The following is an 11,571-nucleotide window of genomic DNA, read 5'->3' as shown; positions in this document are numbered from 1 at the left end:
ATTTAACACGCCTGCGGATGAGTGAAAAATGGAATGGAAATAGATGGAATGGAATGGAGCGGAAGGTAATGAATTACACAGTCGAACAGCCTGGAAAGTAGAGAAACCATTATATTTTAAAGGCACTTAGTCTTACATTCGTACAAATATCAAATGATTGGAATTTCGGAAGAACGGGGTAAAGACAAGAAAGTTACAGTTGTACCTAAAATACCTAAATTCTTTAAGTTAAATCTTTTCGGGCAGAGATGTAGGGTTAGAGCCGGTGTAGCTTTATTTGACGTTCATAAGCGCATTATAATATGCATATGAAACTTCGCGATCTTCGCGTAATCTCGTTTCTGCGTAGACTATACAACGACTTTAAAGTACTTAATACGCATTCGCGAACCCATTTGTGCTGCGCATTAAGGAATGCATACGTGACATACACACTCACGCGGGGAAACATTCGGACAGTTATCAAATGCTCATATGAATGTGTTTGCCTTGGGAATAATATTTTTAGGGGAGAAGACTAGACAAGTTAAAACGAATTGAAATAGTGAAGACTTGATGAGTTTAAGGAGTGATGTAAAAATAATAAAAAGCACGTACGTATTCAGTCAAGCGTCAATTTAATAGTCTTATTTAAATTAATTAACATATTATATCAGACATTCACAACCATTCACATACAAGCTTATTTTAAACTACGAAATATTTACAATTTAGTTAAAAGAATAAACTTTACGGAATAATACTGCTGCCATTGACATATATCTAAGGACGGGCCTTACGGGCACTTAGAATGACCATAGGTGACCATAGACAAGCGGTCATTCACGAATTCAAGCCAATCCTGCAGTCTAACGCAAGTAGTGATGCGAACTCATCAACCAATCGCATTATGGCGTTAGACTGCACGATTGGCGCCACGTAGTGGCCCCATTTTTATTAGGGTTCCGTACCCAAAGGGTCAAACGGAACCCTATTACTGAGACTCCACTGTCCGTCCGTCCGTCTGTCACCAGGCTGTATCTCATGAACTGTGATAGTTAGCCAGTTGAAATTTCTACAGATTATGTATTTCTGTTGCCGCTATAACAACAAATACTAAAAACAAGAATTAAATAAATATTTATTTCCAATCTCGGGATTCTCATCCAATCACCGAAGTTAAGCAACGTCGGGCGGGGTCAGTACTTGGATGGGTGACGGTTTTTAATAGATAATGGTACGGAACCCTTCCTGTGCGAGTCCGACTCGCACTTGGCCAATTTTTGACGCTCGTAAGGCCCGTCCTTAGATAACTGTCAATGCACTAAACTATGGAAGGTAGAGTTAAGGAATAGAATCTCCATGTACCAGAAATGTCTCACAAAAAAAAAACCATAAATAGGTGGCTCTACAATACCTTGAATCTACTGCGTCAATAATGCCTAGGTTCTTAGCTACTCTAGCGCTACTCCGGAGAGATTTGGAACTATTATTTATAGCTGACAGCTGGACACTTTTGCAACAGTTCTGCCTATGGAGATTCCATTCCTTGCCTCTACCTTCCATACACTAAACTGATCACTAACAATGACAATTGACAACAAAGAAACGGTTAAAAAGTTGCTGATTAACGGCTGATTGTCAAAAGTACTCATTTTTAATAAACAGCTAGTCTGGTGAATTTAATACAATATTGCGGGCTAATTACTGTAGTTCCAAAAGCCAACCATTGTATATTTGGTAACCTTTACTTATTTTACTGTTTCTGTTATAGTTTATGTGCCATACGATAAATCTGATGTGAGAGAGGAATTATCAATTAGTACATGCTAGTATATGCATAAACTGGTCGCAGAGCCCGGTAACTTCCAGAACCCAAACTAACAATTCATATAAGTAGATCACTATCGCAATATCGCAACAATTCAAGAAATGCAATTTAATGCTCAGCTTTGTCTGGTTGTAACAGTATGTTATACAACATATTTTTTTTCTACCTTCATCTAAAAAAATGATAACAATCAAAATATGTATAAATAGTCTTTTCAATATACTTAATAGAATACTGAATATCCTCTTATTTAAGGTATTTACAAATAGCACAGTCTGACTGGTTTACTTAAGTACTTACTGGTAAATAAATATTAGTACACATGTCATTAGAATGAGTAAAGTAAAAAAAAAAGATACTTCGACTAGATATTATTGGATCTATTTTGATATTTTTGTTACAAAATATATACATAAATATGACTTTGGATACTGTCACTTTTCGATTTTTTTTGCATAGATTTATACATATATCTGGACCTGGACCTATCTTACCGTCAAACAGGTATCGATATTTGCAAAAAACAATAAATCGAGTGAAAAATTATACACACAAAAAAATTTGTGAATCTTGTTAAACATTTTCTCATCTAACTAAAATCATACCTAAAGGTTGTCTGGTAGAGATCGCTTTTTAGCGATAAGACCGCCTGTTGTTGACCTCTTCTTTATGTGTTGTATTAATTGTATTGTTTCTGTATTGAGGTGTGCAATAAAGAGTATTTGTATTGTATTGTATCATATCATATGCTACTTTATATACATAAAAAATACAATATTAATATACACAAGTACAGAATATTCTCAAACATACTTATGAACACAAGTATTGTGCTATATGAAACACTTTTAAATGCAACTTTATGAAAATACGACATATTTACACAGGTATGAACTATACAAAATAAAGTCTCAGAATCAGACCTATAGACAGATGGTAACGGGTCTTATAGTCTGTATCTTTAGGTATTTAAAAAAAGGTAAACAAACAATTTGTACATTTTCGGGTAGTTTTAATATTTATTGGTTAACCAACCAAATACAAAACCGCCTGGATGTGGCACTGAACGACCTGACTTTAAACCTACATTATTTGATCATGTAATGTTTTCATCTACCCTCAACTGCCTTAAGGAGCCATTTGAGGGTAGATTTTGTTTACCTTTTTTTAAATACCTAAAGATACAGACTAGAACAGTTCCTTGACTTTCATGCTATTTTAAAACGCGTATCGAGTGTTTTTTGAATTGTTTATCTATTTTAACCTTTTGAACGCCACGCCTACCGTACGCGGCGCGTAATCGTGAACCTTGTCGGTACGCATGAAGGTTGATATTGGGCTGTAGCCGCGCGCGTCATATGACGCCTTTGGCGGTCAAAAGGTTAAAGTAGTAAAGTAAAATTATTTTCCTTTTTAACATTTTCGACAAGTATTATTACCCATGTAACCCAACTCCACTATTAAGGTTATCCAACTATGTATTTCTACGTTCTAAAAGTTTTAATCATGTGTCAAAAGATGACAGTAAATTTACTGAGGCTACAAAGTTTTCTTTGACAATCCGCCTCTATTTCAAATTCTCTTTGTTATTAGGTAGGTAGTCCCTTGGCGAGCCATGGCAAAAAGCCAGGTAATGCTAGGTAGATGATGAGCCGTGGCAAAAGTCTGACAACGCCAGGTAGGGCAATATAATGATTGTTTTACCTAGCCATTGGTACAGAAAGAGCTCCATGTATAACTTGTGAATTAAAAGTTTATTTGGCACACTCTGTATTTACGCACTCTCTTATAATTTCACATTTCCTCAATAACTCCGTTGTTTAGGTACCTTGTCCTCCTCATCAGGCTGGTACCCTTTAATGAATGGTAGTCCGGTCCCGACGTCCCGACAGTACCGCTCGTACTGGGGGCCGAAGAAGGCCAGGAGCGTAAGTTCTTCGGCCTCGACGCGTTCGCGGAAGAACAGCCAGGAGGCCAGCGTGTATAGCACCATGCAGATTGGATTTAGAAGTGTAATCTGGGGACAACAACGCTTTGTCATTTCTAGCAAGATTTTTTTACAAAAAAGCCCTAAATAATCCGAAATTCTTGAGAATGCTTACAGTTTCCTAAAAAAAAGAATGTTGTATCATGAAGCCTTGAAATAATGCTTTTGCTTACAATGTGAAATGTTGCGACAGCTAAAACTGCAGGCGTTTTTTTTTTGTGTCTACATGTGATCAGTCAATTAAAAACAAAGAGGATTTGAAATTTGTTAAATATCAAAAAGTGGCGCCATCTAATAAATCAAAAGCCAAAGGTATAGCAGCATCGTTTCGCACGATGGCGCCATAACCTTTGAGTTATGCCCGGTAAGATGGCGCCACTTTTTTGTTATTTAACACATATCAGTGAAATAATAAGGATCAAAGTCAAATGGCGTTCTAAAAGTTTTAATCATGTGTCTAAAGATGGCAGTCAATTTACTATGTCTACAAAATTTTCTTTGACAATCCACCTCTATTTCAATTTCTCTTTGTTAAAAATAAGCCCTGAGGTAACTGTTTTCTTCAAAGTAATTTATTAGATTCTAAGTACCTGCGTGCCAACGGACCAATAGAACCAGCCCACGTAGCTGGGGTGCCGGCACAGGGAGTACACGCCGCGCGTCACCAGCTCGTGGTCCGGCTTCTTCACGAACTGCACCTGGAGACAGGTGTCCACTGTCTTATACGTTGTACAAACCTGTATACTTTTGACCAGAAAGCCAAAGATAGATTAGGGGCTCCCATTAAGCGATATAAACAAGACCCTGTAGCTTTTTTGAAACTTAGGAACGTAGGGTATTTAGAACTACCCACGTATTTGAAGAAACTTGCTCAGCTTGTCGTTGATGTTGATCAAATATCAAATATCAAATATCAAACATTTATTCAGCAAATAGGCCACAGGGGCACTTTTACATGTCCATTTTTACAAACAATAAATTAAAAAAAAAAAACAATTACAAATATCGAATCTATGAAATAATAAATAAAACCATAAAATACTAAAATTCTTTAGAGATGTATAAGTCTCTAAGTGTCAGAGATAAAATATAAAAATATATATTAAATTATCCTTAGAGATGTAGAGGGTCGCCAAGGCTTGAATTCTTATATAAATAATTAAAAGACAAAAAAATTAAAACAGACAAGAACCGAATGAAGTGTCTCACGTTAATGTCACTCAAAAGTAAAGTTACATACTTTAACATAACCTGTACCCCGTGTAAGCTTAAACAGACCGGTCTCCACAAACAGCACCCGTTCACGAGTATGACGTGTATCTCAGCCATCGCCTCCCTCAACCTTCATTCGGGAAAGTGGCGACCCGATCAACGACGCCACCGTAAGTAAAGACTTTTAAGCGAGCATGACATGTTCAAGCTGCCGGGTTGTATTAATATAAATATAATAAAAAAATTGTGAGATACAACATTTGTGCTTGTAAGTTACATTAAAGACGGCATAGCGCCACATAAACGCGACTACATATTATTCATAAGGAGTGCCTACCTATAAAACTAAATTATAAATTTAAATTGACTTAGAGATGTACAGGTCTCTAAGTGTCCAAATCATTAAAATAGGTATTAAAATAAAATGAAATTTAAAATAAAATAAAATTTAAAACAAAATAAAATCTTAGAGGTGTATAAGGTCTCTAAGTGTCCAAAACTAAAATAATACCATCAAACGAGAACATGATGTTCTCTTGTGTCAGTTCTACTGGACGCTAGTATGGTTATTTCACAGGAAGAAAACGAAAACACTATTACTGACATTTTTATCATACTGATACTCATACTGATGATCATACTGATGTCGACTTCAACCAGTCTCTCTCCGGGACCGCGAGGGCAATATCGCTTTCTTATTATTATTTTACTTAATCATTTTTGTAGGTATAAATCATGAAAACTTGAGGAAGTTTTGAGTACCTTGGTACATAATATTTGAGGCAGCTGGGATAAAATGACCACTATTAGGATTTTATTGTACTAACATTTTCTACATGCTAAATTTACTAACATTTTCTACATGCTAAATTTCATTTAATTGGGTTCTGTACTGTAACTTACCAGTGATAAAGCAACTAATAAAAATTAGGAGCACTGTCTACTCATTCGGAATAGATAACTGTTTTTTAGAAATTTGTGTAGCCGAAAAAGGGGTCGGCGAACTTTAGGTCAGAGTCAGCTAAAGTAAAAATCTCAAAAAACTCATAAACCGCATGCGGCTCGCGAGATGCGATTTACCGACCGACCACTGGCCTAGAAGCTGCATGTTATAAAGTCCAAACTTACCGTGTGATTAAAATTTGTCCTGGCCGTGAACATGGCCGACTTCCTCAGCAGCTCGCCACCGATGCACATGAGGAATCCTACTGCCGACAGCAAGAAGCATGTCTTCATTTCTGAAAAAGAAATTATACTTCTTCGTTATTAAAGGTCTACCCACACTGCTACTCAATACCCTGACGCGTTGTAAGCCCTGTGACTCGTGCGCACGTTTTTAACCGCCGGCTGGTGTACTTGGCGTAGTCGCGAACACTGTGTAATCACTTCTTAGGGTTTTGAATTAGCTTAATTTTCGGTACGTTCGGAATTTGAGGTGTGACCAATACGTATACTAACTAACAGTAACACACTTTACGATGTCATCATAATATTGCATTGTCATCCATATAGATTTACATATGTATGCCAATTTCAACTTAATCGAGCACAAGTGGGTCAAATTTAGCTTCCGTGATTTGACCCACACTAATTAACATATACGTTATATAGATACGTAGCAGAGTTGGGCGTAATCAATTACTTTTGGAATTAAATTACACATTACATTACAGTAATCATGATTCCTTAGTGATCGATTCCTTTGGTAATCTAAATTACTGTATTCAATCCCGCCGATTACTTGCGTAATTGATTCCTTCGGAATTGAATATATCTAACTACAAGTGTAATCGTGATTCCTCGGTAATCAATTACTCGAGTAATCTGATTACGTAATATTATCCAGACTAAATTACAATTACTTAATGTCAAAATAATTTCCTTCGTTTTTATCCCAGAAGACAAATACATTTTATGTGTGAAACTCTATAATTACTGTAAAATAATGATTATTTTGAAATCCAAGATGGCGGCCGTGCACTACGTGATAAAAATCGTCATGGATATCGTTTTATAGGTTTTCAGGAGTGCACATTTCGAAAATGATGACCATTTTGTAATCCAAGATGGCGCCCATGCAGTATCTCATAAAAGTCGACATGGAAGTCGTTTTGTAGGTTTTAGGGAGTGGAGATTTCGAAAAATTATACCCATTTTGGAATCCAAGATGGCGGCCATGCAGTATGCCATAAAAATCGTCATGGATGTCGTTTTATAGGTTTTAGGGAATACAGATTTCGAAAATGATGGCCATTTTGGATTTCAAATGGGCATAATTTTTGAAATCTGCACACCGGATACAAATAAGATGCATCTATATAGTAAATCGAAATATACTTTACGTCTGTAGTCAGAAATATAGCTTTATGTATAACAAAATATATTTTGAAGTAATCTGAAAGGAATCAAGTAATCCATTCCTGTAATAACGAATCTACACTGGTTCCCAATTACTAGTAATTTTAATATTCCAACACATGATTCCTGATTCCTCAAATGTAATTGTACTTAGTAATCAGCTAGTCAGATTACAAAGTAATCTGGGAACCGGTAATCAGATTCCAAAAGTAATTTCGAGTAATCATGAAATCAGGAATCAATTACGAAATGCCCATCTCTGATACGTAGATGGTAAATTAAATAAAAGCTTATAAGAAAAAGTGACCAAGGCAGTGGCTAGGGCTGGAATCAAACCAGGATCCTCTGCATTTGTGGCAGATGCCTAAAACTGCTCGGTCACTCAGGTCATTTAATTGTGACATTGGTCAGTTAATTGTGTCAGCAATGGTAAAAAAATTGAGTGTTTTCTTCCTTTACTTTTTAATGGCTTTTACCACAATCGCGACCCTCAGTTATGAACAAAAGAGGAAGAAGATGTATTCGTAAATCAGAATAGCAACTCAATGCTAATTTAAGACAGGATCTGTCAGTTTCATTATTAAAAAAATTCTGTTTATAAATACAGTAGACTACATGCATTATCTAAGCATAGTTGAGGCGAATAATGTAACAAATTTGAATACTTTTTAGGGTTCCGTAGCCAAATGGCAAAAAACGGAACCCTTATAGATTCGTCATGTCCGTCTGTCTGTCCGATTCTGTCACAGCCACTTTTTTCCGAAACTATAAAAGCTATACTGTTCAAACTTGGTAAGTAGATGTATTCTATGAACCGCATTATGATGTTCACACAAAAATAGAAAAAAAACAATAAATTTTGGGGGTTCCCCATACTTAGAACTGAAACTCAAAAAATCTTTTTTCATCAAACTCATACGTGTGGGGTATCTATGGATAGGTCTTTAAAAATGATATTGAGGTTTCTAATATCATTTTTTTCTAAACTGAAAAGTTTGCGCGAGAGACACTTCCAAAGTGGTAAAAAGTGTGTCCCCCCCCCGTAACTTCTAAAATAACAGAATGAAAAATCTAAAAAAAATATATGATATACATTGCCATGCAAACTTCCACCGAAAATTGGTTCGAACGAGATCTAGTAAGTAGTTTTTTTTTAATACGTCATAAAAATTTAAAAAAAAAATTTTTTTCATCAAACCCATACGTGTGGGGTATCTATGGATAGCTCTTCAAAAATGATATTTAGGTTTCTAATATCATTTTTTTCTAAACTGAATAGTTTGCGCGAGAGACACTTCCAAAGTGAAAAAATGTGTCCCCCCCCCCCTGTAACTTCTAAAATAACAGAGAGAAAAATCTAAAAAAAATATATGATATACATTGCCATGCAAACTTCCACCGAAAATTGGTTCGAACGAGATCTAGTAAGTAGTTTTTTTTTAATACGTCATAAAAATTTAAAAAAAAAAATTTTTTCATCAAACCCATACGTGTGGGGTATCTATGGATAGGTCTTCAAAAATGATATTTAGGTTTCTAATATCATTTTTTTCTAAACTGAATAGTTTGCGCGAGAGACACTTCCAAAGTGAAAAAATGTGTGTCCCCCCCCCTGTAACTTCTAAAATAACAGAATGAAAAATCTAAAAAAAATATATGATATACATTACCATGCAAACTTCCACCGAAAATTGGTTTGAACGAGATCTAGTGAATAGTTTTTTTTTAATACGTCAATAAATTAAAAAAAAATTTTTTTTCATCAAACCCATACGTGTGGGATATCTATGGATAGGTCTTCAAAAATGATATTTAGGTTCCTAACATCATTTTTTTCTAAACTGAATAGTTTGCGCGAGAGACAGTTCCAAAGTGGTAAAATGTGTGTCCAAAGTGGTAAAATGTTGAACAAGATCTAGCAAGTAGTTTTTTTTTTAATACGTCTTAAATGGTACGGAACCCTTCATGCGCGAGTCCGACTCGCACTTGGCCGCTTTTTCATTATTCTTATTCTCACTGAGAGTTTGGGCTATGCTATTCTAAATACTTTTTTTACATTTTAGCTCAATGTAATAAATTCTCAATGTTTATATTATAAACTCACCAGGAAAGAAGAAATATTCCACAGCCCACTCCGTCCAGCTGGCTACAGCAGCAAGCCCATATTGCAGACTATGATTCAATATGAACGAGTCAATGGACAGCGTCCGAGGGTTCGTCAGTGCCACCGCCATGAACTCTGAGAAGTGGAAAAACGTGAGTGCCATGGTGTAGAGGCCAAACACCCGCCAACCAGAGTCGAAAGTGCTGAGGTGGACACCGGTAGCAAAGGCAGCACCGAGGAATGCTGATCTGACAGACACCTGCAAATATAAATATATTTTATCATACAAGATAAAAATACAGTAGAATCCATAATTTTATGACTCTGCTTATACTGAGTGAAGTTTGGTTTTCATATCAAATTCTTTGTAACAACACGTATAAAATGACTTCGCCTATAGTGACAAGTCATGACCTATAAATCCTATTTTCATGAAATTATGACTGGCTATACTGACAGTCGCTAGCTTTCGTGGTCATCCCCACATCTTTCCCTGTGAAGATGCTTAGTGCATGTGTGGCATGTAAGTTGTTTTAATTTTATTCTCAGTGACAAGTTAATAATTGGTTGAAAATGAATAAACTCATCAGTCAGAAAGGAATTTGAGATTAATTTGGAAAATTTTACATTATTAAGAAGTTGAGCAATGACAGTTTTATATGACATCCACATAGTCTGATGTTTTTAACACTTCCCTTCAATGTAATTATATGCGTATTTTACTGTATAGCATGAAAACGAATAAAATATAAATTTACAAATGAAACCCTATTTACCATTATACATGTCAAGTCCTGCCTCTAATTTTCAGTACAGATTCAGACAAATTTATATTAAATTAAAAGTAAAAAAATATTTTGATACTATTTTTTACATTAAGCTTAGTAATCTATATTTAAATTCATTCAAAAAATCCATCTGATGTTCAGTGAGAAACCATCTGTTTTTATTGCTGCTTTTATTGAAATATTGTTGAGCTTCTTGGTGAAGGTAAGCAAGTCGTATTGCACAACTATCGCTAAAAAACGCAAATAAATAATCAAAATCGCAATAGCACTAATAAGAACCTCTAATACCATTAAAATGGTATTCACTAGGTATATGATAAGATTCTTAATATATGGATATTTAACTATATATTGTTTCAGTTTACAAATAATGACTCTTAACTTATCTAAGCAACAAAAATCCTGCCCCATAAGCATAAAATATACTAATTTAATAAGTTCTTACCTCATATATGAAGCCCTTGTAACAATATCTGAGGATGAAGTTAAATAAGCAGAAGTACAGCCCAGGGCCCCAGTATGTCAGCGCCCACAGCTCCGAAGAGAAGCCTAGAATGTTACCCGAGAAAAAAGATATCGTGAAAGTAAAAGCACAAACTAAAAAACACAAAATCGCTTGCTTTCCGGCCGGATGGATGTTTTTCCACAAAATCAACTCCATAGTCGAAAATTAAATATGGCAACGTTTTACAGTTTTAATAGAGTATCTTATTCATATGTTTGAAAGGTTTCAGATAACATATTCATAATAAAATATTATTAAATAAAAATATAGGGAATACGCGAGACAATCACGACTAATTTGACAATTTTGGGAGCTCATATACGTCATTGTCAATGTCATTGCTTAGCAATGTATGGGGGCTTTCGGATATCATAAATATATTTTTTACGATTACGTTTTTGAGATTTAAATATTAATTTAATTTTAAATTTAACTTGATAGTATTATTGATTACTAAAATAGCAAGTAAAGTTATTTTTTTCAACGATTTTACGATTTAAACCCATTCAAATTGTTTTGTTACTATATCAAAGGTTACATTACTATTTTCGAACATACCCTAACTTAAAGCTGTGTTGCAGGACTTGAAATCTTATAATTGTAATTAAGAAAACTCTGTCGAAAACTTATAGTTCAGTTTATAAAACTAATCATCTTTATTTTATTAAACAAAAGTTTTTGATATCAGATCACTAGTTTGTTTGCATCAAAAGTGTGTATCTCTTTCTGTAACCATAACAATAACGGTTCACGTCGTCATGGCAACACACTATTTGACAGTTCATGCGATGAGTGTGTTTCTGTTGC

At 35.0% G+C, this 11,571-nt stretch overlaps 1 protein-coding gene and 1 long non-coding RNA gene across 2 annotated transcripts; one reads left to right on the top strand and one right to left on the bottom strand.

Annotated features, from left to right (window-relative positions):
• Window positions 1-600: 600 nt before the first annotated feature.
• LOC133524610 (protein-S-isoprenylcysteine O-methyltransferase) lies at window positions 601-11,438 on the bottom strand. The gene is made up of 5 exons (XM_061860741.1): window positions 10,705-11,438; window positions 9,472-9,730; window positions 6,138-6,247; window positions 4,388-4,495; window positions 601-3,827 (listed from the first exon to the last, which is right to left on the bottom strand). The coding sequence occupies exons 1-5, from the start codon at window positions 10,918-10,920 to the stop codon at window positions 3,615-3,617; spliced, it is 906 nt and encodes a 301-aa protein (XP_061716725.1). The 5' UTR covers window positions 10,921-11,438; the 3' UTR covers window positions 601-3,614.
• LOC133524632 (uncharacterized) lies at window positions 4,690-10,237 on the top strand. Its single transcript, XR_009800406.1, has 2 exons — window positions 4,690-6,426; window positions 9,475-10,237. It is a non-coding gene; the product is annotated as an uncharacterized LOC133524632 (long non-coding RNA).
• Window positions 11,439-11,571: the final 133 nt, after the last annotated feature.

This window comes from Cydia pomonella, chromosome 13 (genome assembly GCF_033807575.1).
Source record: "Cydia pomonella isolate Wapato2018A chromosome 13, ilCydPomo1, whole genome shotgun sequence".
Classification (NCBI taxonomy): domain Eukaryota; kingdom Metazoa; phylum Arthropoda; class Insecta; order Lepidoptera; family Tortricidae; genus Cydia; species Cydia pomonella.
The sequence above is the reverse complement of the archived record's forward strand: the minus strand, read 5'-3'. Positions and strand labels throughout refer to the sequence as shown.